Source organism: Pithys albifrons, chromosome 8 (assembly GCF_047495875.1).
Source record: "Pithys albifrons albifrons isolate INPA30051 chromosome 8, PitAlb_v1, whole genome shotgun sequence".
Classification (NCBI taxonomy): Eukaryota; Metazoa; Chordata; class Aves; order Passeriformes; family Thamnophilidae; genus Pithys; species Pithys albifrons.
The window spans coordinates 10313924-10341846 of NC_092465.1; the positions used below are offsets into that span (position 1 = coordinate 10313924).

A 27923-nucleotide genomic window follows, 5' to 3' on the forward strand; every position below is an offset into this window, starting at 1 on the left:
GACAACTGCACAGGGACCAGCTCCTGCCAAAACCAGTCCAGGAGATGCTGCTAAGGAAGCCAGGTCAGAATGACATGTGGTCTTTAATCAGGCTCCAGCAGCTTCTTAGGGTGGGCTTCAGGGCCACACAGCAGTTCAGATCAGGCTCGACTGTGTCCCTTCTCCCATTCTCATCTTTCCACAGACAGTCTTGGCATACAGGACAGAGACCTCTGTACAGTGGTACCAAGATGGTCTCTTTTCAAAGACCAGCTGTAAATCATGGCTCTTTCCCATGTACTCTGGGGATACCACTTGACACAGTGCTTAATGACAGGCAGACTGGGCTAAAGCTTTCTCCTTGGAAATTTTCACTATGAAAAGAAGTTGCTGAATGTTCTTTACATAGAGGAAACCAAGACACAAAGATTCAAAATCCCATTTAGAGTCATGGTTTGGGAAACAGAGCAAAGACCATGTACATACCATTTAGGAAATCTCTTTGTGTGTCCAGGACCTGGTTGATGTCCTGTACCCACGCTTGTTGAATTTCTCGATTAGCTGCCTGTAAAATTACTCTCTCTGATGTTTCCCGGCTCATTAGAGCAAACTTGCAGGGATCATTGTCCACATTTTCTTCAATGATAAGGTAGTTCATCTGAAACAAGCCAAGGTAAGCATCTTACATGGAGCATGAGTTAATATTACCCAAGAATCAAAAATTGTTGTGAAATGTTCCTGAAAATAATTATTTGTCCAATGACAAACTGTCAGATCATAATCAGTAGAATTTTTCCCCTACAGATTTACCAGATAAATCTAAATATTAAGTATGAAGTTTAATAAAGCTCTGACAGATGTACCAGACATCCACCTGCCTTGTCTTGAATTACAACTTCTATTTTAAGGTAACAACGACCTGACTGATGTTCTAAAACTTTGCTGTAATCCATAAATAGAGCAAAAATGTTCCTATTAATATGGTAATAAAATGTATCATTCCTCCAATTTAAGTAAGTGTTTACACTTCTTATCCTCTGATAAGAAAATCTCAGTCATTAGAGTATTTTAAAAATGGAATGGACTGTGTACAGGGATATGAAAGAAAAAAGATATATTTTCTCCTAATGCTCCAACAGATCTTATTTCTAGAGATTTGAGTCATTTGAGTGCTATCACATCACTTGACTGTATTCACAGATGTTCTTTCTGGAAAACACATGGATGGCAATTTTGGCTGCTGTGTTGCCCTTGTGAGGCTTCACTCATAACTTTAGCTTTTCCTGAGATACTTAGGATGGGAAACAAAAATAGGCTGGCATAGCCTCTCAAAAAAAAAAAAAAAAAAGAGGGAGAGTCCTCATGTCAAAACAAGATAGTTCTGAAGACAAAGGCAATAACATTCCTCTAGAAGAAGTCTGCCTTCAGCTGCTCTGAATATCTGTCAAGGTATGGGAGGGAGCCACTCCACATGGGAATACTGTCCAGCATTCAAACTGCAAGATGGAATTAGCCTCTGCCTTTGCTTCAAGGGGTCCCTGTAAAGCTAGAGGGACATGCAGAACTCCCTGGCATGAGGATAAGGAAAGGGACAGACAGCCTGGACAGTCAGGCTCCTTTAGTCTGAGCTTTTTCTCCTCTAGTTGATAGCCAAAGTAATTCAATCCTGTTAAGACTCCAGGAAAATGACGTGTAGGTCAGTTACAAACTTATTTGTATCTCAGGCAGATGCATTTGCCAAAGCTCCCATGTAGGTATTCTGAGAGTCTGAAAAGCACCCAACTGAGAAGCATCCCAGAAGGGATGTGCTGTTTCTCAATGCCGACTACCTCACTGCATAAAAAAAAGAGTTCTTCATTGATGTAGGACATCATGCAGAAGTTTCTGTCACAGTTTGAGAGTGACAGACCTTGGAGACCAATATTTGGGCATTTCATCTGCCTGACAGACCAGAACAGCTGCATTTGAAGTAATTTGTACTTTTTACTGTAATAGAGAAACCTCAGTGCTCTGTAGTGGCTGTGACACAGAGGAAAGTAACAGGATCTGTGGTGTTGTCTCAGGTGGAGGCTCCACTGTGAGGTGAGGATTCCCACAGCTCAGAGAGTCAAGGAATGGTCCTGCTGCACCGCGAGCCACAGCTCATCTCTGTGGGAGAGCACAAGAGAAATGCAAAAGCAGCGCGAAGCTGAAGTGGGGCTGGGAGACAGAGTGAGACGTGGGAGAGCCACCAGCACACAGACTCCACACCGTGGTGGGGGAGATGCACACGGAGCCACTGGGGACCCCACACTTGCTGTAGACACTCAACAGGAGAACGAGCTGTTTGCCAAATGGAAGAGAAGGGACTGGAAAACTATCACACAAAAATTCTAAACTCAGGCAGTGGGAACAGCATTCCTTTCATAGGCTGTTTAACTAGAAAAGCAACTCATACCCTTGAGGCAAGCTAATTTTATTGACATTAGGAGGGATTTATTTTTCTCTCTTTATCTACAATATACAATTCAGGAATTGTTTCCTGCAAATAAAAGCCTCATTGTTATACATACAATAAACTAAAGTAAAAATGATTCATGCTATTTCCATTTCCAACTTTAATAATTATTTAAATCAGCAAAAAAGATAAAATCAAAGCTGATCATCTAAACCATGATGATTGTTTATTTGTACATGTTGGGTTTTTCCTTTATAGTCTATTATTTGATTGGAAACTACAAAATATACTGACTTGTGAATGGATGTAGGCTTTTCAGTAAATGCTGTAGTTTCTGTCAGCCAAGATGATGCCCTCATTTTAGTAAATATGCTGTTTACCATAGATTTGTTTAGCTATACATGGTTAATATGCATTATTTCATCTGATATTGCTCTCTTCTATTTCATATTAATGTACCATTTAAAATATAGAGCAAACAGAATCTGGGATTGGGTGCGAGCATTCTCTCACATCTCTTTTAACCTGTATCTTTGAAAAGGAAATCAATCCCAGACAGGTTTCTCAGCTTTGAATGATCAAGAAATTCAAGGGAACCAGTGGTTTTGCTCCTTCTTCAGGCACAGAAATGGATCCTTCTACCAGGAGGTGTGCAGCATTCATTCACCTTCACTTACCATTTCAGAGGTTAACTTTGAATTTGTTAAACAACATAAAGCCCCTTAAACAAACAAACAAAGAAGTATTTTTCCTGGTTACTTTCAGTTTTTACTTTTAGTTCCAGCCCTATAATCTGGACAGATTATTTAAAACCAAAATTGATTTCTTACAACTTTTTTTACAGTTTAGCTGGTTTTATAATTCCTCATAGCTGCAGTTTTAGAACTGTGTGTGGGTTTGTTTGTTTTTGAAATGTCCTTGCAAGATTTACACTTGAATTAACAATCCTCCCCTGAAATAGGGGGTATTTCCAGTAATGTCAAATAAAGGTTTAGTATTGACTTACAGTTTGGCCTGAGATGCCTGTTTTGGAGGCTGTACCTTCCCCTACCTTTTATGATCAAAGTGATTATTGCATACTTCCTTTGACTTCTGCAGGCTTTGTAGCAATATTTACTCAGAGCTATGAATGACAGAGGACCTGCCCTGGATGTGTTCCTTGTAAAAATGACCCATTAAATTTAGACACCCAGTGGTTTATTTAGAGTCAGTCTTAAACGGCTTCTGATCCACTGAAAAGGATGCAAATGTTTTCTGCACATTGCTGTCCACATATGACAGGATGAACCAGTCTCATTGCATAGAAAATTGGAAAGATTTCCTTACAGGATCATCAAACAGAATATGTCACTCCCTCTCCATTTCTTACCTTTATGCTTTTCTTGAACATGTAGCCTGGTGTTAGAGATCCTTTCCTAAGGAGTTCACTGAAGATAACTATTTGCTCAAAGAGAAACACCCTGCGCTCCTTGGGTCGAGACTGAACTCCGGAATCCTGCTCCGTCACGTAGAAGGTGTCCTGCTGCAGCAGCTTGCCTTGAGCTGTCAGTTTGCCCTGAGAGGTAGACAAGGCACCAACATTACAAACCCTGACCCACCATGATCCCACAAGACAATCTATTTCCTGCAGTCCAAGTTTCCCAGGCAGCACCACATTCATGTGAGACATATCCTCTCTAAGTTATCAAAGCAGCAATCTTGTAAACTGTGACCCCAAGTTGAGAAAAATAACATAGGTTATCTTTGCTCTCATGGCCACTGATTGTGCATATAAAACCAAAAGCAAGAGGTCTCAAGCAGACTGTATCATGTACTTCATTTCAAACACTGTTCCCATTAGGTAGTTTGTTACTGTAGTGCCTCAATCTCTCTAGTCATGAGCTCTCCATCACTACCTAAGCCAGCAGTCAATGACACAACATCTCTGAAGGTGCAAAACCCCAGGACCTACCTGTTTGTAGGAATGCTACAGTGCATGAGACAGTAAGAAAAACTTCATTTTGGAGATAAGACATCTCACCAAAGGCTACACTGGCTTAGTTGCAAACCCCAAGATGTAACCTGTGGGGTTGTAACTCACAAGTCCCCTCCTGGATGTTTTCAAACTCAGTGGGAGCTGTTAACTAACATATTAATGCCAGGTGATGTTATTAATAGGCAGAGCAGGCTGGTTCATCATTTATTTTGCTCTGACAATAGATATAAGAAGTATCATCGAAGCTTGCAGAAGCTTTTGCAGACATCACCTTTTGAAGTAAAAATAGACAGATTGTCACAAGTTTAGAGTGAGAGGTGTATTACCCCCTCACCTCTGAAACCTCACCGAAATATGCAGCTCAGCACTGGAGAAGAAAAAGCACTGGATGAACAGCTTGAAACAGGGCAGATTGTAGAGACAATCATAGAAAGACAAAATAATTTTCCTTGCTTAGTTATTATTACAAACAGAATGCAAATACATACCTCAAAGCCTTGGAGGCGACCCAGGTTCATCATATCATTGCAACGTTTTGGTACAAGGCACATTAATTCGACTGCTTTCTGTTAAGGGAAAAGGATATTGCATTATTACAAGAGAATCAGAGGGTTCCTAAAAGCATAGTGTCAAATAATGAAGTTCAATAGCACAATTGTTGCTGGTAGTTATTCATGGCAAGGCCCTCAGGCACTGGAGATGTGTGGAAATGTCTAAAAACAGGACTGTGCACCTAAAATGCAGGACCGTGCCATCATCTTTTAATTCTGATTTAAGCTAAGAGAAACACCCCATTTAGAATGCGAGCAGGATCTTCAACTTTTGTCAAAGGAACACTGGGGTTTTCATTCCTCCATACAAAGTGCCATTAGCACTTTTGTCCAGAACATGAAAATGTACCTCTATATCGGAGCACTCCAGACCAGCTTTTTCACTGTATCTCAGGAAGTCCTGGGGAAAGCAGAAAGGTTTGCATTAAGGCACTTCAGAAAGAGAGAACAAAAAAGGCCACTTTGAAAAGGGAAAAGCATATTCAACATGTCATTTTCTGAGAAGAAATTTGCTAATATTAATAAATTCATCTTCAGATTGCTGAATGTCATGACCACTTTAGAGATGCAGAAAAGGGTGGTTCTTGAAAACACCACATAAAAAAAGACAAAGCTGGGATTAGTCCTTGAAAATGCTTACTTGGTTCCTGTCTTAAGCCACAAGACCACACACACACACACACACACACACACACACACACACACACACACAAAGGTTTTTCTTTTCCTCTTTGCATTTCAGAGAACACGCTGCTGTCTCTTTGCTAGTGTGCAATTACCAAACCGTGGGTGATGGCAGCCTGCTTGAGGCTAGCTCAAAAAAAGAGAAGAAACCAGCTCAGAGCTCCAGTGCTTCTGGAGATTACAGGGTAGGGTTCAGATATGCCTGATTTTAGATATTAGCTTGAGACCTCTTGGGATGAATGTTCAAAAATGCTGAGTAATTGGCACTGTGCATAAGTCAGCATAACCTCGAGTAATCAGGCTCCTTGGGAAAAAAATTCTGGTGAGCTCCCCGAATTTTAAGACATCACAATATTCTAGAATTAAGTTTCTTAGGTGAATTTCAAGAGAGCTATTCAGAAATGGATTCTGTAGCATTTACTAAAACCATACCATTCAGCACCAAAGACAGACGTTAATAATATACTTGTGTATCTTTTTTTCAATTAAAAAAATTTGGAAGTTTCCTCTTAAACCTCAGAGGATGAAAATTCCTATTTGAAGTTTACTGTTCTATAAAAAAATCCCCAAAGATAATTTAGAAAAAAAAAATCTGTTTACTATCCTAAATTACAAACAACTCACACAGATGTGACCCTCCTGCTCCCTGGACATTTTCCATGGGCCTCTGTCATTGTATGCCCAGAGAGCAGACTCTGCTTTCCTCTTAATTTGATGAATTTATTCCTCTGTTAAGGTTAAGGCTGATTTAAAACAACACCATCTAATGTAACATGCTAACTATAGTTTAGCCCAAACTGTATCTTTCCTCTCACCTTGAGAAGAAGCTGATATTTAGTTATTCTCTGGATGGGTTTGATCAGAAAGTCACTGATGGTTAGCCGTTGGCTTATTTCCTGTTGAACCTCCTGAAAATTGAGGATTAAAAACAATTGCAAACAATCACAGAGTAAGACAAAGAACACGATAAAATGTCTCAGCAGGGACTTATTTCCATAGAACGTTGGTCTGTTCTTAATCTTTTGTTTGCAAGAGGGAATTTCTGAGGATTTAGAAGTCTGGCACAGCCTATGTAGGGAAGGACTGGGTAAAAGTCATGACCGAGCTGGAAGGCATTGGAAAGCACAGGATCCCTCCCCCTCCAAGCTGACCAAGCAGGACTGAAAGGTCTGAAGATCACTCTTTCCACTGCAGCAGGATTAGCTCACAAATAAGTCCTGCAAACCATGCTTCATGTCCGGGGTAAAAGGAAACATCCTTCCCTTGTTAAAAAAGCTGCTTTCACATTACTATCTAGATGTGTCTAGTCCCAAAGACTTTCTGAAACAGACAAAGTTATTGGGAATTTATGAGAGGCACCACCCAGCTCCAACAGCTTTTACCTCCTTCCCTGTTTGTAGACTACTGATTAAAAGGTCTTATTTTATCTGGTACAGAAATTAGTGCAGGGACACTCTAAGGGCCACCCACAGCTAGTACTGAATTAAATATTTATAGAAATGAACAATAAGAGAATTTTAAGTCAATTAAAATAATAACATTTTCTTCCTGTAGCAGAGACTTTAGCAGCATGTGCAGTATCAAACTCTTCTAAAGTTTGTTTTAGACAAACCCCAGAGGTTACAGAATAGTCTCCTTGACTAGGACTCCCAGCTGTAAGCAGTAGCAATGTGTAATGAGCCATGCTTACCTCAAAGTATGTTTCATACTCAGCCACTATATATTCAGATCGTGGCTTGTTTTGGCAATACACCACATACATGTGCAATCGCCGCTCCTGTGGAGGCAAGAGGCACAGCAGCCTGGTGAGATATTGGCTACTGTTCTGTTATTAAAGGGTGCCAGAAAGTTGCTATGATGTTCTGCTTGGTCTTCCTTATTTTTGGTTTAATCAAAGATTTAGTTTGCTGAATTAGGCAAGAAAATTGGTAACTGGTTCTGCTCTCTACTTCTGCACCTTAGGCAAGGGGAGATTTCCATGGGGTAGCCAGAGAGAGATGTCATACCCACACTGACAGGTCTGAAATTTGCTGCAGAGTTGTGCTCTGGCTAATATCACATAAACATGTAAATTTTGGCAGATACCCGCTGTAATTACATCCTGGCAGATATCCTTGGCCACATCAATTTTGCCCCCAAAATAAGTTGTCTGCAAGAAGGCAATTAATTAATGCTTTAGTGCAATTCAGCTGCTCACTCGAAAAGCGAAACTAAAGGGATATTTTATGTTTAAATTTAGTTCAGACATGTGAAAGTCCTGAGTCAACACAAACAGATGTTTTTGGAAAGGAGTCATTACACCCTAAGTGACAACTGTACTAGATACAGGTAACAAAATAAAACTTACATGCTTAATAAAAAGCTGTGCTAAACGGTCAGGTTCTTGAAGACATTTTTCCAGTTCAGCCAGGAAAAAGCTGAAAGAAAGGATATCAGCATTTCAGAATAGTTTTTTAGGTCATTCCAAAAGCAAACTTGTCATCCTTCAGATATGTCAGTGCAATTTTAGCTCTAGTATTCAATAATAAATGAAAAGGTAAGCTTGGCTCCAGCCCTTAATGGTGGGATTTCTACAGCATTAGATGAGAGCTGTGAAATGTGGAAATCTTGTCTTGCAAACTGTCTGCTCTTCTTCACTATTACAGTGGTTTCCATTTTCAGGAAGTCCCGATTACTAATTGCAAGAGTTCCTTTATTTCATTGAGAACTCCCAAAGCAAAATTTTTTCATACACCAAAATGCTTGTGAAAACTCAACCGAAGCTTTACCAGGAGTTGTCAGTTGCATAAGCAGATTTGGAATACCAGTCAATGTGAAAGAGATGCAGAAGTTTCCACTTGAATGAACAAACCAACATGTTTTGCTGGTGGAGTTACAGTATGTTCTGTTTGTCACTGTTTTTAATTTTGTAATAAATCACAATATGTAATTCATAAACACCATCTCTATGTTGACCTGCAGCTTGGGGGAGGTCATTCATTCCAGCTCAAATACCCTTACCAAGAACATAACGGGATGCCTAAAAGTGAGGTAAAATCAGCTAGAGTAAACTTCAGAAATACTGCTAGATTCTTCTATCTGACAGGCAAATCCTGACAATTTGCCTATCCATGAACTTTATCTTTGACATTTCAGGATTTCTGTCTCAAATGCCTCCATGGATTTGCTACAGTAGCCAGATTTGGTGAGAGGGCATGCCTGCAAAAGTCTGGTCCCAAAAAATCCCAGAACCTCAAAAAAGGTTGCAAATTGGACAGCTGTCCCAGCTAAAAATCCCCATTGCTACCATTAGATACAGCTGCGTCCACAACTCAGCCCTCTATAAATGTTACATTCATTTGCATTTAAATAGACTTCTTGACCCAGATATGCAGAACTAAAAATAGGGAAAACTCCTATCATCACACTTAAACAAGGAATGGCTCTGATAAAAACACTTATTGTGGGTATCAACTTAATATATAGTGAAGCTTTTCCTGACATTTTTTAGTTTGTGCTCACAAAGTCATCTGTCAGAACATAAGAACAGGCCCAGGCTATGAGGTAAATGCCTATGGGACACATGATGGGAAGGATACTGTGCCTCCTGAGTGAGGGAAATGTCCAGAGCTGAAGGAAGATCCAGCCCAGTGTCCATTGCCCAAGTCTGCAGATGCAGCCTCAAGTTCCAGTTAGTTGGAGCTGTAGAGTATTTCTGAGTGGCAGAGTTGAAATGATGAGTATATTGTCCATAAGCAAGATACTGCTGTTCATAAAGTTACAGGGGTTTGTGTTTCCAGCAGATTTTCAAAATCTACTTATGTGAGTAAGATTTTCAGGGAATGGAGTTCCTAACTCAGAGCCAAAAGCACCAACTAGGCTAAAACATATCAGGGCTTCCACATCAGAAGGGTTTTGGAGGAATTTGCATTTTATCACCCATCTAGCCAAACACTACTGGTATGGTCAGTCTCTGTGATCTGATCAGTTGGATGTGAAGATGTTCATGTTGCTGAGAACCACGAGACACAGGAAAGAAGCCATGACTTTCCAGCACTGCTACTGCATCAGTAGGATGAATCGAGCATACAGCTATGACCCATGAAACAGAATTATGGCAGTCTCAACAGCTTTTCTGAAGATCCAGTGAATACCCCACAAGCAGCAACTCTCTGACAGCCATGCTGGGAATTCTTATGAGCCAAAGCTCAGGAGCTGTGGATGGACCACAGGGGTATCTCCCTCTCAAGCCTCTTGTCACAGCTCCCCAGCAAGGAGCTGCAGAGCCATTGGCAGCACAGCACTGACACAGAGCAGACTCTTGTGTGCAGCACTTCTGTCACACTGACCAGCACTCCTGGCACAGTGTTTGAGCCAGCATAAAGCTGTATCTGTAATCAGAGGCAGCATGACAAACACCCTCCCATGAAGCCACGCAGAGCAAAGCTATAGTCCACCAAAGGGGTTTTTTCACTGGGAAAAATGATTTCATGTCAGATGGATGCTTTGCAGCATGCAGTTGTGCCAGTTTTGGCTGGGTACACAAAGTCCTATATTAGGATTTAGTGTATCATGAAACTGTGGCTAAAAGCACATGAATCAGAACATATTCTTGGGATTCAAGGTAGCCATGACTTGTGAAGTTATTAAGCAGCACTCACAAACCAACAGAAACCATTTAAAAAGATGCAACATCCTTTGGAAGTTCAGCCTTTAACAACCTGCTGATGTTCAGTTAAAGGCATCTTAGACATAGAGACACCATACAGCCCATTCCTTTATGGACAGTGGTTAGAAAGGTGCTTATAAATGAACTAAACCAAAAACTTACTCTTTGTGCCAGTCATAGATCTGGTGAATATTGCCAAACACAATCTTGTCTTTCCCTTTCATATCTTCAGAAACTCCTTTTTCTTCCATCCTCTTCATGAAGCCCTTCAGGATTAAGGATCAGAGATCAACATGCTTAAAATATCTTTCATACAATTTAAAATCAGAAACCCAACTAGATACTTTAAGTTAGACAGTTTGCTTAAAAGAAAAGGTTAAAGGATTTGTTTAGAATATCTACAATATTTACACAAACCATTATTAGACATAATTGAAATGACAAGTGCAATTTTAAGATAAAAGTTAAAGTAGTTTATTAAGCTCTTGGCTTCTCTAAGTAAGAGGAAGAAGTCAGACTCTCTACAGAGTTCTTTCATTCATCACTATGAGTGTTTTGTGGGAGCACAAAGCCAAGGAGCAAGTTTAAAGAGTCACATGAACAGGATTTTTCACACCTCCTGAGAGTTTATTTGCAAGCCTTTGGAGCACTGCAGCCCTGTCAGGTTTGTCAGTGGTGCATGATGTAAACAGAACATAACACAAAGGTCTTCAAGCTTGGAAGCTGCTGAAAACCAGAGAGGCTGATAATTCTCCTTGGACTAGCAAATACCACCAGTGAATCACATGCCTCCAGATTTGAGTCCTTGCTGAGACAAAAACTGGACCCTGCAAGTGAGTTGAATTGACAGGTGATCCCTAAGGAACTTCAAAAGTTGAAGCTTAAAAAACAAACAAACAAGACTTATATTTAACAGAAAAAATCCAAAACTCTAGTTTATCTCAGGCTTTTTTGCAAAACACTAATCCATGGGCCACACAGGCACCTCAACACAGATCCAAGCCCAGCTTCTATAAATGTACTCAGACACAGAACACTGGTCGAGGTGCAAACTCAAGTAAAGCATGTGTTACCATTACTCAATATGACAGGAAGAAAAGCATGAAATAAGTGGTAGGAGCCTAAGTTATTCTCCACCACTGCCCCCAAGGCGGCATTGCAGCAGAAAGCATTTGTCACAAGCAGGGTAGCCAAGAAAAACCTTTGCACACTGGAGTTGAACCTAAAATACAACATTTGTTAGATGGAAACAAAAATAGTTTCCAAAGGCATTTCTTCTTGTTTCTGTCAACATGAGAAGGGGACCATGGAAGCAGAGTGCAAAATAAAGCAGTTTGTTTCTCATGCTGTATTTTCTGTTGTTGTCACTTGTCAGCATGGTGCTTTATAGTGGGAAAACATTTTGCATAGCAGGGTTTGCTTCAGCTCACCTCCACAACAGTTCCCAAGTCTTTGACGTAGTCTTTTTCAGTCTGGACCAGCTCATTTAAGACAAACCTATATTAAAACAGAACACACGTACTTGACCATATTCCTTGATGTTACTTTGCTCCTTTTATCACGTAACATGTCTCACTTGTCACTCACTAGGAGCTCAGTGGAATGCAAATGACAAAAATGTCACGTTTCAGGTCAGGGTAGTCTCAATTTTCTTAACCACTCTTTTCTACTATCCCTCTTTGCCCCCACAGCCCAGGATGGTGCAAGATCAGCAGCACAACCGGCTGCCTGTACTTTGAACTACCCCTCCCTGATCTCCCCTCCATTCCCTAAACAGCCCCCCTGAGAACGACTGAGACATGTCCTGACCCATTTTGCACCAAGCAGGAGAAGATTTCTTGCTCCAGTCATAACTAAGAGCTTAAACTTTTAGACTAGGTAATCTATGTGTGGGTGCCAAATGTTTTAACACTGATTTCAGAGCTAATAATCCTGGGTAGGAGAGTCATCTAATGAAGGCCTGATACATGCAAACAACAGCAACCTAAAAAAAGCCCCTCCTATGTAAGTCAAACTGACTAACCACATCATGTTCTTTCGAGGACAATTTCAAAAAGTTACAGCTTGCTGCAGACAGTTTGTCTCTCAAATACGCCAATACAGAGATTTGGCTCGTGACAAATAAACTCCATCTGTGCCCAAGTTTGCCACAGCAATAATAAGGCTAACTAGATAGAGTAGTGTTTTCATGTCTAATATCACTCTGTCCACATCAATCAGCAGACTGACCCACTTGAAGTGATAGGGCTGAGGGCAAACAGTGCTAAGATAAAAGCTTGATTTAATACACCTATAAGGAAAAGAAAACAGAGTAGCATTACAAGGAGAGACTTAGTTAGGAGAAGTTTCTGAGAAAATAAATCCTGTTTCCACTGCGCTCCCAATGTGTCTCCTGCTTAGACAAAGAGGAGGCAATTCTTAGGACACGTGGCAGAAAAAGGTCAAACAGCTTCTTGTTCATTTGAGAGTGAAATCCATCCCCCTTGGCAGAAGACAGGGCTGGCAGCAGCCATGCCAGATGCTTGTGCTCTCCCAAGTGCCCTGCCAAGTTGTGTGCCTGGGCAGCAAACATGTGCAGGGCAAGAGGCAACAGGCTGCTCTTTCACAGCACAGCACCATGTGGCCTGAGCAGGTCAGCCCCTCTTGCTGGCTGACCCACTGTGCCCTTGTGAGGGGCTCACACATCCCCTCTGCCCTGGGAGGGGTGCTGGGACGTACTTGGGTACTTTTCAGCTCCCACCACCCTCCATTTGCATTGCCCCCCAAAAGCACAAAGAGCTGCTGAGGGAATGGGGAGAACCCTTCCCTCCTGCAAGGTTACATGGCCAAATTCTGCTCTAAAAATGAAGCAGCAAGTGCTGCAGGTCATTCAGGAAGGTGGGTGTTTATTAAAAATCAGTGCAGCAACCAGGTTTCTGTGGAACAGGCAAAACCTGAAAATTTACACCTCTATTAGGTCTGCACCTCCACTGCTTACTTGAAACTCAGTGCCAGCACTTTCTCAGCTCCCCTCTTCCTAGCAAGCAGAAAAACGGCTCCCTAGAGGTACTCCCAAATTCAAGGTTTTTAAGAAGTATGCAGGCAAAAATTCAAGTTCACTCATCTCCTCCTCTAATAACATGGAGCAAGGGCAGGCAGTTGCTTGCAAAATGCCCTGGTGACCAGCAGGTATTGACCACACACCTTTATTTAAAATGGCACAAACTCACTTCTGATTAAGTCTGACTATCCAGATATCTTGGTAACTCTGTATTCGACCCACACTGAATAATGACACTTAATAAGACTATGGTCTTACTGCTCCTAGAAATGCAGCAATCAAGCCTGATGGAATAGGAGTTTCCTGACACCAGGGCCAGCTGCTGGCACATGTGTGCTGGGATAGAGGACATTACTGCCTATGCCTGTGCAAGGGTTCAGCTGCTGTTTTTTGGAGAACTGGGGGATCACAGCTTGAGCTGGGAGTTCAGCTGCCTCACATGACTGTGGAATTCAACCCAGCAAGCTGTAGAGATACAGAACACAGACACAAAGGAGCTGGAGGGGAGGCAGATGTCTTGTGCTGAAAGCCACTAACAGGTGCTCCTAAACATCCTGGTGTTTGGAATTCTGGCAGCTACTAATTAATTACACATAACACACTACCACTTCCCCTGCCAAAAGCATCACACACTGGAGTGTTCCTGTAGCTATGCTTACAGTGCCAGAGGTCTCTGCACTAAAACTGCAGCCTGCAGTTTGCTGCCAGTTACCTAATTAATGAATTGGTACCAGAGAAAGTCCAGAATCTGCAACATTGAGGAGGTTTGGGGAGACATTTCTAGACACAGATGTACCCTGCAGAAGGGCTGACTAGTAGAAAACTTCTCCCATTCAGAAACACATTCAGGAGTGTCATGTCCCTTTCTGTTGCTAGCAGTTGCTCCAGTTCTTCACTATATTGCTTCTCTGGCTTCCTACAACAAACTTCAGGAGCAAAGTATGGCTTTCACAGACCTGTGACACTTTGCTCCTACTTCCTCTTCTACTCTTAATTACCTCTTTCTCCCTGGCTTGGTTTCCTTCCCTGCTTGGCATCTTTCCCATATAGGCTGCTCTTCTTCCACCTCTCACCTTTCCACCTCCAATGAGAGCTATATGGAATGTTACTTCCCCCTCAGTCTACCATTTGATTAGATTGTTGCAGTTACTGTTGTTAGCACATGAGATGATATAAAGAAAACAGCTACCTCAGCTCTCATTCATATAATCCTTGATTTTGTTTCACCCATTCTCTGAGTTCTTCAGCTGAACCATGCATTTAAGAAATGCTTTAATCATTACAGGCTTTGAAGGGACAAGTGTTATTTTTGTAACTTCTAAAGGAGTGTATATATAAATTTAGAAAATAACTTTCATGAGCCGTCACCATTTCTTTTCTCTCTCATTACCATGAACATGTAGGTTTCCCAAATGAAACTTCCTATTCCGTGGCTCACTACAGATGCATCTGAATCCTGTCCCTGCCTTTGCCAACAACTAAGGCAAAAAACTATCATCTCATTCAAAAAATTCTAGTGGGATTCTCTGTTCTATTCCTTGAAGGTAGCTACCAAGGTCGACCACATATTCCCCTCTGAGAGCTGATTTCACCTCTGGCAATGCAGTAATTACCAATGCAAACATCTCAGTAATACCTGTTTGGATGTTCAGAGGCTTTTACAGCAATAGATATTTGCTATCTGGGGTAAAAGCTGTACATTTTAGAGTGATGATGAACTTCTGTGTGTGGAAGTGCTTTTATGAAGTGTTTTTATAGTTTAACAAAAACTAGAAGCAAGCAGAACACAATTTTGCTCCCAGTTCCATCCTTATTCACTTTTCATTGCTGCTACGTGTCCTTGTGTGCATAATCTGGAAAGAAGAACCAGCAATACAACTTACATCCTGCCTCTCATTGCTTTGGCTTTTTGTTCCTCTTCAAGGTTTCGTGGGGGAGTTGAAGGTGTCATTCCTTCATTTAAGCAGCCAGTGGCATCTTTCAAGCTTCCTCGGTAAGATCCTCCTTCAAGGGTCTAAAAAAAACCCCAAAGAACAACAGAATAAGCATTGTCCTTGAACTCCAGCATAAGTATTTGAGTCAGTCCTGCAAACAACATCACAGTTAAAAACAAGAAGAGTACTCAGCAATCCTTTCCTGCAGGACTTAATGAAACATAACCAAAATAGTTATAGCCTGAGGTAGGACCCCACAAAAAAGAGCATTAAAACAGATGTCCTTCTGTTAGAAGGGGAAAAAGATGTTTCAGTAGCCCTGAGAAGAGAAAACTCTTCCCAGTTATTTCAAAACAACCTGGAAATACTCTGATGTCTCAATCAGGACCACTGTTAGGCTACATGTGGTCAAAGTTTCTCTGCCAAAAGCTGAATGGGGATTCTTGTAGTATAGTAAAACAAAAAGAAGCAGACATAGATAGACACACAGCAACATTCCATAACAATTAGTTTCCCCCAAATCCCTGGAAAGTAATTGTAATGGTCTAATAGACTGTATGCGGGGGAGAGAAAACAAAATATTCTCCAAAAATATGTCTAACTGGATTAATGAAATACTTTTCAATTTGTTAGTCCCTCGATGGAATAAAACTATTTTGAGTAAATTTTCTGGGAATATCCTTCTTGGTTTCCCATAAAGAACTCCTTCACCTCTCACTGCTTATCAAGCACTCTATGAATGCTGGTTCTCTTCATGTATCAAGATGTCAAATTGAGAAAATATCAAAACCCTCTGAAATTATTTACTAGATAAAGCTGCTTGTACAGAGTTGCAGTAATTTAATGATCACTGGGGGGGTGGTATTTTTTCACTCTCTTCATCCTTCCAGTATATGTAAGAAAATGAACCTCTGTAGGCCCATCATAACCCTGCTTTAATCCTCACTTGTTTATTACATTAAGCTTGTTCAAAGAAAGCATTTAGTTAATTTTAGAGGTCCTGGAACATGTAGGAAAATATTTAGCTTTGATATTAACATTTTGAACTGCTCAGGGAAAACTTAAGAGAAGCTAGGATATGGAACAGGATTTACTCCTTGTTCAACAGACGTGGGATCAGACAGGGAGAGCGTACGACGCTGAAATTATTGAACAAATTAATCCCAGAGCATTTTTATTGCTTATTCCACTCCCTGTAAGAAAGAGTTGACAAGGCAGATTAAAAGCGACACATGAATCTTTGTAAAATTAAAGCACAGCTGTGGTTTAAGCAGTTCTACTCTTTAGAGGGTCTTTTCAGAGAAACCAGAATACCAAACAAATTCAGGTAGTAAAACTCCTGTGCCTCAGAACAAGCTTTAAAACAAAACAAACAAAACATCCCACTGTGTAAAATATTTGAATACCAACAGACCCCAGAAAGAGAACAGTACAATAGCTTATGCTCTGCAAAGCCCACTCCAGAAGCGACTTTGGACTATGAAGCGCAGAGCAAACGTGAGATGTGGGCTGCATCTCACATGGGAAGCAAAAATGTTACTCACTACTGAGAAGCAGAGCACACGGGGCTAAGAAAAGCATAGCAGATGAAGGTAGAAAGCAAGGAAACAAGAAACAAGAGGTAGCCTTTGAAGTAGTTCCCTAGAGTCATATCAGGCCTGTTGTGTACACAGTTTTCACAACACTAAACTTACCAGCTTAGTTTTGACCAACTTTTCTATTGCACTGACAAGATCCGCAGCAGTTGGGACATCAGAGGAGCTCTGTCGAGCAGCTAGCAAAGAAGAGGACTGCAAGACACCAGGTTGCAAAGGAAAAGCAAGTTAAAAGGACAAGAAGGGAGTAGGAAATCAAGCGGTCAGCAAAGGAGCTTCTGAGACAGGAGAATGAGCGCGGGAGCTGGAGGGTTAGAGGGCCACATGCACGGTCAGGTGAGCGAGTGTCGCCGTATCACACAGGCAGAGAGTAGCCATCCACTTCTGGCTGTGTGTCTCCCTGCAGCATTTCCAAGACTGGGAACCAGAGAACAGTGTCAGAGAACTCAAGTTCATTTACAAACAGGTTACAATACCCTTAAAGTCTGCTGGTTCCTCCTTCAAAGGACATCTACGGTCTAACAGACTCCAGAAAATTGATCAACTTACTGCAGATGTAAGAAAGTACCCCCTCCCACACACATACATATTTAATAAATGCAGTTAAGCACAAGGTACACATGGAATTACAGGCAATATGGGAGGGAGGGAGGGAGGTGGGAACCATTCCCTCTCCCTTCCCCACAGATCAATTGCAACTCCAAACAAACTTGGATGACATCTCCCCTTCATGCAACTTCAGCCATCTAAAATGTATAACTGTCCCTTCTCTGCAACCAGTGGAGAGAAAACACCCCTACATGTCTCATCTATCCTGGGTCCCTGGCACATGAGGGCAGAAGCATTCTTTGCAAATGCCCACTTTTCCCTATTGACATTAGTTAAAATATTTTCAGTCTCGCCTCTCTATTCCTGTTAGTCACAGGTATTCAATTTTAGGTGCCTGACATCATGTCATGTCTTTGGATGTCTCCACTTACATATCTCCAGAAACACTGAGACCTCTTCAATGTGCTCCCAAACACCCCCATGGCTCTGTGTGAAATACTCAGTTTTAGTTTAAGATTTTTGCTCTATAAGGGCATATCACTCCTTGATCTTTGTCCTAGGAAACCTCACTTTAAACATCCAAAGCCACTTGATAGGTATGGGAATTGGAATTTATTAGCTCACCTGTACATACATTTCTTCTGAAGGTAATACAAGCACTGACTAAAACTATAAGCCCTTTGGTAACCTGCTTTTAGCAGGCTGACACAGATTAAGCATGGTTAATTTTTATAAATTTTGCAGTAAAATTACGAAAAAATTTATTCATCTCTGAGCTTCTTAATAAAAGTCTTCTGTAGAGCAGCTACTTCAGCAAAGTCACTGTGCAGGTGCCAACAAACACACATCTGAGATTAAATAGTGCTGGGGAGTGAGACATGGAAACATGATGGCAGGAATTAGGCAGCTGGACACCTCTTTCAGCAGCCCTTTGGGAAGGTTGCTCCTGTTGAGTGACACAGCCCCAGGAGAAGAAAAAAAGTTAAAGGAGATTAATCCTAACCAAAAGCCTTGTGATAGAGCAGAAACATGAACAGATTGCCACTCATAGTCCTGTCTTTCACAAATAATACATCTAATCAGCAGTTCCAATTACAACAACAAAAACTACAAGTAATCAGGCTGGTAATTGAGGAATTAGGCTGGTAATGCAGGAATCTCACAAAAATGTGAAAGCTTAGACAGCCTGGTTCACCTGCAATGCAGGGGGAAAAAAAAGGCTGAAAATAAGGACTTCAGAGAGATACTGGACAAATACATTGACGATAACCACCGAACATAACCATTCCAGCAGGAGTAGTCCAGTTTTGGAGGCACTAAACAGCTCTTGCACTCCTTTATTTTAACTAAAATCGCTCAGTATCTCTGAAAAGTAAATAACTGCAGGATTTTGAATGAAGCATGGAAACATTTGCTTCCTACAAGACTTTTGGGGTTAGATAAAACTTCTGTGATTGACAAGAGCTTAGTTTGTATGTGAAAAATCAAAATATGGTATTTCTATCTCCTGGGGAGCAAATTATAAATTTCTAATATGAAGAGATCTTGCAATTTGTCTTTATAAGAGCCTCCAGGACCAGTGAGGCATGATTACTGCTGCCTTGCAGATGGGCTCAGAGACAAGTGTCACCTCCCACACCACGCAGACAACTCCCACCTACCACGGTTACTGCCCCATGCTGCTGCTGCTGCTGCTGCTGGGCCAACCTAAGCCCAGGCCTGTAGACACAGAGGTGGGACTTGAGCAAGGAGCTGTGCTCAAATTAACACTGTTAGGGAGCTTTCAGCTCCAGCATGGCTCTAACCTGATGCTCCTGTACCAGGGAATTCAGGACCCCAATTTGTGAGCTTTAGTTTTTTTATTCTCATGACAAAAAGTTGAGTAGGGGAAGCAAAACAGAGAGAAAGAAGGGTTTCAGATGCATCTTGCTCTATTTAATCTTCTCTGTTAGGAGTGGGTGAAGAAACAGGATGCCAAAACACTTGGTAAAGCTCAGACATCTGAAGCAGAAAACAGTTTAGTTCCATAACATTTACGCTGTCAGAAATGTATTTAAGAAATACTGAAGCCACATGGCATGTTGGACACCAAAAATAGTGACCTGACCTAAATCAGTTTTGTTTTTCTTTAAACATCCAAAACAAAACTAACACCCTCAAAACAAAAAGCAAGCTAACCCCCAAAAATTCAGCTAAATTCCATGGGGAACAAGCCAGGAGCAACAGCTCTTGTGCTGGGCATGGATCCACCACAGCTCTGCTTCGCCGACCTTTCGCCTCTGCCCCTCTCCAGACAGCCAGCAGCACACGCAGCACTCAAAGGGCAAGAGTCCACGACTCCAGCTGCTTCCTTCTGGTCTTACTGCCACCACAATGTCATAACATTTCCTAACAGATTAGCAGAAAGCCCCCAAATCCTTTACTCCATCACTCTGCTCCTCGAGTCCCAGAAATATTTACATCCTTCTATCTCTGTATTTCCAAACTCCTGCCTGAACCTTCCCCAAGAACATTCTGGGTTGGTTTTTTTTCTGACAATTTATTAATCTCCCCTCCCCTTGCTTCTTTGCCTGCAGCAATTACAATCAGAGGACAGTGATACAGAAGCGGCAGTGCTAAAAACAGATGTCAGCAGGAAAGCAGGAAAACTGCTAAACAGGAGGATAGTTTTCTACAAGGGAGACAACAGCACCAGGAAAGGGTGGAGGAGGACATGTGCAGACAGGACCTGCACTGACTGTAAATGCAAACCACTGACAGCCACACTCATAGATTCTTACCCCAAGTCCAAGAGACCAGCTGAAGAACTCTGCAAGCCACTGTGCCATCTATGATGGCAAATTCAGACTTAATGCTCAAGAGACTCTAGGTAACATCACAGAACTACCACCACCAGCATGGTGCCATCAAATATCATTTCTACTGCTACAGCCAGACACCAACAGCACTTTAAAATCAGACACAGAAAACACACACTATTAGTCTGAATGCAGGTCCTGACCACACCCAGCACAGACACACAATCGACCTGTCCCAAAATGGCATGCCAGGACTAAGTTGCTTATCAGTGCTATTTGTAAATCCAGTTGGAGAAAGGTATTAGATTATGATTTGCACAGAGGAGTCTCACAACCACAAGTCCAGGCCCTGGATACTAGATGACCACTACAAAACCACTGTGATACAGCTATGCAACAAATGCACTTAAACAGAAAAATTACATAGTAGAGGAGGCCTTACCATCTCATCTTGGGTTGGATCATTGTCAAAAATCTTCATAGGAGGAGGAAGAGGTGTGTGAGACTCTTCATCTGGTTCATCTTCTCCCCAACCCTTCTTGCTCTTCTGAAGAAAAGTTAGATATAATTAGAAGCAGGGATGGGTTGCTCTTATCTTTTTAGATATCTGAGCCCTACCACCAGGCTCAGTATTTCTTTGGGTGGAGAGAATGGTAATAGAAGAGAAGCAATAAAGAATTAAGTTTTGATGGTTAATCCTGGTGCATTCTATGGCTTACACAAATACAGTTTACAGGTCAGCCAAGCACCTAAGGCAGTTACAGCTGTGTGCTGATAGAATAGTATTTTATTCATTAAAATAAGAACTGTTTAATGTATAGGTTTTAAAACGTGTTCCTCTTCCTTGTGTTCAGGTAATGTCTTCTGCATTTTTGGCATTTAATTCTTCATTCACTTTATCAGGAAAGCACCATTTTGGTACATAGTAGATTTAACCGAAACATGGTTATTTCTCTGAGTATTTTCTTTCAATAAGGAATTACACTGCCATGGTAGGATAAAGCTGATATGAAGCTCTGCTGCTCAAGAATAACGTAATTTCTATCCTTGGCAGCTTTCTAAAAAGCTATTAAAAATCTGGGCAAAGGACAATAATACTTTCAAACTCTGAAATGCTGTTCCCTATATATTCCATTGCTCTTTGGATAACAAAGCTGTTTGCGACACAGCTTTAAACAATGTGATTCTACATAGGATTCGCTGTTCCCTCTAGACCCAGACTCCAAGGGAACTGCGTTTACACAAGCGTGACTCACACACCATAGAAGAGACCACTGGAGGTATGGTCTTCCCCCCGACAAACCCCCCACACACCTCATCTGCACTGTCTCCCTGGGGAGTGGTTTCATCTCCAGTCTTTGGCGAGCCGAGGTCAAAGCTCTTCCGGCCATCTCGCACCTTCTTTTGTTTCTTGATGTTGCTCTCAGTCTTCCCGCTGTTCAGCCGGCGCACAGGACTAGTCAACCATTTCTTCAGGGTGTTGGTTGAGCGCTTGGGGCCGGGAGAGCTCTGGATGGAGTTGAGGGATGGCTGAGGTTGTAAGTTGGCCACTGAATCAGACTTGCCCCCGTTGTCATTGGCAGAGACTGAATAGGCGTCTGGAAGAAAACGACGCAGGTGAGAGCTCATAGCAGCACCTCCTCTATTCCCTGGTACATGTCAAGCACTTGGCAATACCAAGCATGAAAATACAAGTTGCCTTAATGAAAGGCTTTGTGACCTATGGACATTGTGTAAACTTTATTGCACACCAGAGAGAGGAATATGCCCTGCAACGGGTATTTCCCACAATCCTACACCTCTCTCATTTCCTACGTGAAAGATCACAGGCAGCAAAGTCTGACTTTCATGCTAAATGATGAATTTCTCAGCTTCTTCCCACAATTTCATTGTGAATTGCCAGGAAGAAAATAAGCACAAAAAGCAGATTGCTACAGGAGACCTGACAGCCACCAACCCACTCTCAGGTTCCAATTTCGTAATTGTTTCTCGGCTGTTTCCAGACTCCAATTACATCATTGTAAGTTAGACTACTTAACTTTTGAAGCACCTTAAAATTATCTCTTTTGCCCCTGAAAGCACTCTGCCAGAAAAGTTCATACATTCCCTAAAACTAAGAAACTGGAATGAACGATTGCAAAAGATAACAAACTATTCAAATAAAAGGAAACTCTCAATAATAAGACACAGGATAGGCTTAAAATTAACAAATAGTTCCATTGTATCAAAGCAGGAGATTCTACTGAAATGGTTTAACCCACAGTCTTCCATACACATGTTCAGACTAGCACCTTAGAAAAGGGTGCAATCTCCCTTACTCCCCACAAACGCAACACACCAGAGATGTGCCAATGTCAGTATGGCTTTAAAACCAAAACAAACAAGTTGCTCAAAGATTTCTCAATTGCCCTTTAGGAACAAGTGCCCTGCTTTCAACTTTCTGAAACCAAGGCAAAACAACTCCCTCCCCAGGAGCAATCAGGGACTGTGATGTTTAATCCCACAGTTTAAGATGAAGTTTTTTTCACAAAATTCAGACATTGTCACACTCCGGTAAGATACAACTCAGGCCACACACCAGAAAACAGTCAGCTGATGTTATTAAACATTTTAGATTGTTATCTCAGAACCTTTTATCTGCCCCAGCAGGAACCAAAACCCTAAGTTAGAACACATGAATATAGCCTGGTGCATTGAGACATTCTCAGTTCAGCAGTAAGTATCCTTAGAGACGCTGGGTTGCACACATGCTGAGGGACAGCTACTCTCCCAGAGAACCATTACCTGTGTTGTTTTAGAAGCCAGTTCCTGCTACCTGCATGCAGAGCTGGTATCCCCTCTGGGCAAAGCTGCTGCTCCCAGCTGGCTGTGCATGGAGCAGAGACTGCAGCCTGCCTTGTTTGTCAGCTTGCACAACGCAGACTGTGAGAGTCAGAATATTGTATAACCATACACAGCCTCACTCAGAACTTGAACCAATAATTTATTACATACATGAAGTCAAAAGTTCGATTTTTAGAACATACAGAAATAATTTTAACAAGCTAGAGAAAGTTAAAGGTCAGTTCCCAGAGAGGAAGAAAATCCAAATCATCTGTCTTTTGACAACAGCAGGAGTGAGAGAGGGGCTGGGAGGGGAATGGATCCAGGTGGCTTTCTGACATTCCTCTGTAAGGGCAAAGTAGCAGTCTTATCTCACAAAGGCCTGGGTTTAGCCAGCTCCTGTTGATGTTATTTCATGTACATGAAGTGGCGTTAAATCAACTAGTGCAAGATAATGTTTATCAGGGGCCAGCTTATCTTCCACTCAATAGGCTTTGGATAGTTGCCCCTCGCAGGCTCCACGTGATGCTCTGTGAGTTTATCAGTGCACCTTGTGTTAGCAAAATTCAGGGTTTCACTATGGTGATTTTGACTTTCCACGTGCCCTCGCCCCTTGGCAGCACCGAAAGCCCCGCGGGCAGTGGGGGAAGTTTGAGGGGCTCCTGGCCAAGGGGCTTTGACAAGAGGAGTGCACTCAGGTGCCCATGTTCCCACTACTGCTACAGGAGGATTAACTTTGGCCATTACTGGTGCAAAGGGGGCTGGGCTGCAGTCACAGAAGGAGAAATGCTAGAAGCGATCACTCTGTGAGGCTGCCACTCCGAGGGATGATTCGGGGCAAGCAGCCATAATGCAGACTCACTGCCTCTGCTGGGACTGGGCTTGGTGGGAGGTTGAGGAGGACTGAACAAGCTGATCTTGCCCTATCTCAGTTGATTAAAGTACAGAGAGGCTTTTGCTACAGCTTTTAAATGATGTAGTCCAAAGCCCTACCTCCAGCTGAGGGTAAACTGCCAATTTAACTTTTGGTAAGGGAACAGAGTTGACAGGAGGCTACTGGAGCCTGGGACAACCCCATCCACCCCAAAGTTTTGCTACTGAGACATGTGATCATACCTCAGCCCAGCAGGCTTGAGGCACAGCCTAATAAAGGAACCCTGAGGTCCATGAGGGAAGGGGCACGGACCTCCCTTTCCACCATAAAACAGCTCTGGGTTTATAAACAGGGCCAGGCCCCAGCCTTGCTGCCTCCCTCTCCTTTTCCGAGGCAGCACAGCCACAGCAAGGACATGAACAGACACATAGCACCTCTCCCGTGATGGCAGTCTTTGCTCAGCCATCCTGGGGAAGCAACAGTCAGTTGTCCCCTGTCATTCCTGCGAAAGGAGCAGGTGGGCAGAAACAGTCCCAGTCCTGAGAAGGCCCACAGCTCACCCTCCCCACGTTCAAGAATTTTGTCCAAAGTTTAACGCAGAGTCAGGAAACCTCTGCAGACAAAACATAAGCCCTCAAGAGCCACCAGCCATGGTGAAAGCCAACCCACAGGTTTCCAGAGGGTGGCGTGTTATACTGTGCAACAATCCCACTTGAACAAGGCTCTGGATTTTTCTGCTCAAGGTCATGCCTTTGGTGATGAAAAAGGCTGTTTACCAAGGGGTTACTAAATTTTAGTCATGCCATGCTGTGTGTAGTCCTGGCAGATACAAAGTCCCCTTCTCCCTCCTTGTTTGTTGAACTGCTGTAGCTGAGCACTGTAAGCCACTTGGGACAGATCCCATGCAGCCCAAGACTGGAAACACAGCCTTATCTTGCCTTTACATGGTAGCACGGTCCCCTCTAGCTGGAGGATAGGCAGGTAGGTGGGAGAGAAGGACTGGTATGAATGTCCCTGCTCCCCAGCCACCATGACAGCCCTTAGTGGTTGGGTGACTGTTCTCCAACCAGCACACTACACATGTACAAAGTATTCCCATCTCATCATCCCAATTCCCACCACTACCACACATGAACTACCCAAAAGCCACACGAAGAGTCCACAACACAACATTCATAACCTACTTTTCCTTTACTTTTTTTAAAGGAACTGCAAATTTTGACACATTTGTGAGCAAGTCACATTTGCCGTTTGCCAGCCCTGCTGAGAACGATTTCCTTTGCACATAAAGTAGGTCACATCTATGTGGTTGCAGAAGCAGGACTGGAGCTCAAGGAAGAGCACAGCTCTTGAAATAAGAGACAGAAACATGGAACACAAAAAAATCTGCCAGGAAAGAACAAGCAGACAACCTTCTATGCTGTGCTTGTGTGAGCTGCACTGCTTCTGCGGCACATACGGCTACAAACACATTAATCATGACACTTCATACTGTCCTCAGATCCAGACACCAGGTGGAAGAGGAGAACATGTCACCGTGCTCCTCTTGCAAAGCACTAGCACATATGTGCTTTGCAAACTGCATTAGGAGAGCTGTTTGGAAACATAGTTTGCTTAAGAAAAGCCAGAGAGCTTTTGGAAAAGATGCAGCAGCTCATCATGTGATAATTCAAGCAGCTGGTGCTGCCCACAAGAACCAGCAAAGCAGTGGCTGTCCCCACAGTGCAGCGGGTCTGCCATGAGGAGTTGTCCTCCCACCAATGTCCCAGGACACATATGGCTAAAAAAAGGTATTTGTTGAAGCAAAATGGGTGTAGGGAGGTCAGCAGACTCATGTGGCTAGATTGGTTTCCTGGCCAAACCAGTCATTCAGACAGAAGAAATGATGGTTTCTAAAACACTCCTTAGCAAACCTCCAAGAAACTTCTGGCAAGAGGACTGTGACAGATACTTAGCCAGGCTGAAGAGCATTAACATTCAGAGCTTTTGCACTGCTGGAGCCATGAAATGTTTGTCGTTGTTGCTCAAATGAAGAGACATCTATAAAAGCACAGCTCTTGTGTTTGAAAAATGGAAGGTTCCAGTTCTGTGCAACTTTCGGTGAAAAAAAATGAAAATCTCACAGACCTGTTTTAGAGGCACAGTTGTATTCCCATTTGAGTCAGTAGGAACTACTGCTGTAATATAAATACAAGACATTTTATTTTTACCTCCCTGTTCCCCAGAGCACACATGGGAGGGGAGGTTTGTCTGATCAGTCATGCAGCACCAGACTCCTTTGCAGGAACTCAGATCCCTAACAGGGAAGGCCTCTCAGAGCAACTTCAAGAAAACATCAGGCTTCTCTTTCTGATACATATTCATCACAGATCATATATAATAGGAAAGAAATATATGTCTATAACCAGAAGATAATAAAGAATATAGCTATAAAGACAGGTGAACAGAGCAGGGCACAATTTTGTTTTAGGTGAGGTGAATCTTCTGATTTATCTATGGCTCCATTTCTCATTCCAGAAAAACAGCCTGAGAGAAAAGTATTTTTCCACAGAAGTCAAAGAAAATGAGCCAGAATGGGAACTCTGTAATCTTCCTAGCATGTGCATTCAAATCAACAATTTTTTTTTCCGGAAATAATTCCACGTGGGAATGAAAGCCAATCATGACAATCTGACTGACGAGCACGTAAATCAGCTCTGCTGTGCTCAGCAGAGCCCGTTTTCCACATTTAGTGATTCTTGTAAAATAGTACTTATGACAAAGACAGAATTTAATCAGACGTGGGTGAAAGACTCAGTCTTTATTTAAGTTTCCTAAAGAACAGGAATCTCCATACCAAAAAAACCTTGGAAAGCAGGAATTATCTAGACCCATCCTATGCTCAGACAAAGCCTCTACGTTAGCTTTTCACACTAAACAAACAAGAATCATCTAAACCATGAAAATGCACCCTCTCCTGCCTTTTCCAAGAGCATGTCCATCACACAGGCTGTCACATCCCTCAGCCTCTTGAAGCTTTACACTCTCCCTTGGGAAATGCTTGGAGAGCCACCTTGGGTCTGCTTGGGGGATTCAGGGCTAAAGCTCTACTTGACAGATGCGAAGATGACAGAAAGAGGTATGAAGACTGCTTCTTTGCTCTCTTCTGTGCTTTTGTATTTAATGTCCAAAACACACTCAGTGAAACATTTTTATTGGCACGAGTCAGGGTTACAAAACTTTGTGGCTTAGGCAGATGACAGTACCAATCCCAGTTTTAGTGCTGGAACCTATTCTGCCTGTAAAACCTGGCATGGATTTTCAAAAGTTTGGGAGGCAACAACATTTGGATAATATAAAGTCACTTTACAGCTATTCCTCAGGTGAAAATGCCAGGTTTTAACAATGTAAATAACAAATTTGACAACTTCTTATGTCAACAGATAAGATGACTCCTCAGGCATTGTCTCTGAAAAAGGTTCCAGTTAAGAATGTAAGTGAACAGGAGGAAATTCGCAGTGCCCATATCAGACAAAGACAGAGGACAACTGGCTTGGAAAGCCCTTTAGATTAGAAGTACATTAAACTTTCGCAATGGAATTGCAAAATGTGCCCTGGAGACTTCCAAAGCTCCCCATCCACTCCCAGCTCTGCTCAGCCGCTCTACACGTGTGCAGCCACAGACCTGCCCCGTGCTTCAGCTGGAGCTAAAAATGAGATGAGACCATGTCGGAGCCAGTTTCACACCAGAGGGTAAAGACACATCCAAAAAACACCATTGAAATCTAAATGCAAATTTTGTTTAGATATTCAAATGCTCTCCCTAACTTCATAATCTCCTGGAAACAAGCAAATGGAGAATGGTCAACTGAATTTTCTCTTTGAGTCTTGGGAGTATCATTTTAAGCTACAAGCTGGAAGTAACATCAAAAAGTACAAATCAATCTGGCAGGATTTTCACAACTCCATTTATATGGATGAAATTACTTCTGTCCATACTCAAGAATAATGGTATGGAGTTAAATATTTTATAAAAAAGTTTCTAGTCCAATAGAAA

The 27923-nt window shown here is 42.2% G+C and overlaps 1 protein-coding gene across 5 annotated transcripts in view; it reads right to left on the reverse strand.

Annotated features, from left to right (window-relative positions):
- The window catches only part of KALRN (kalirin RhoGEF kinase), a 500698-nt gene that overhangs the window by 37345 nt on the left and 435430 nt on the right, over positions 1-27923 (reverse strand). For all 5 annotated transcript variants that reach the window (XM_071561941.1, XM_071561942.1, XM_071561944.1 and 2 more), the window contains 12 exons: positions 21505-21788; positions 20633-20737; positions 15198-15328; positions 11705-11771; positions 10437-10540; positions 7974-8043; positions 7317-7403; positions 6442-6534; positions 5292-5342; positions 4880-4957; positions 3786-3971; positions 466-637 (listed from right to left, as the gene is read on the reverse strand). In XM_071561941.1, coding sequence (XP_071418042.1) covers positions 466-637; positions 3786-3971; positions 4880-4957; positions 5292-5342; positions 6442-6534; positions 7317-7403; positions 7974-8043; positions 10437-10540; positions 11705-11771; positions 15198-15328; positions 20633-20737; positions 21505-21788 — 1428 coding nt within the window. The remainder of the gene's footprint in view (positions 1-465; positions 638-3785; positions 3972-4879; positions 4958-5291; positions 5343-6441; positions 6535-7316; positions 7404-7973; positions 8044-10436; positions 10541-11704; positions 11772-15197; positions 15329-20632; positions 20738-21504; positions 21789-27923) is intronic.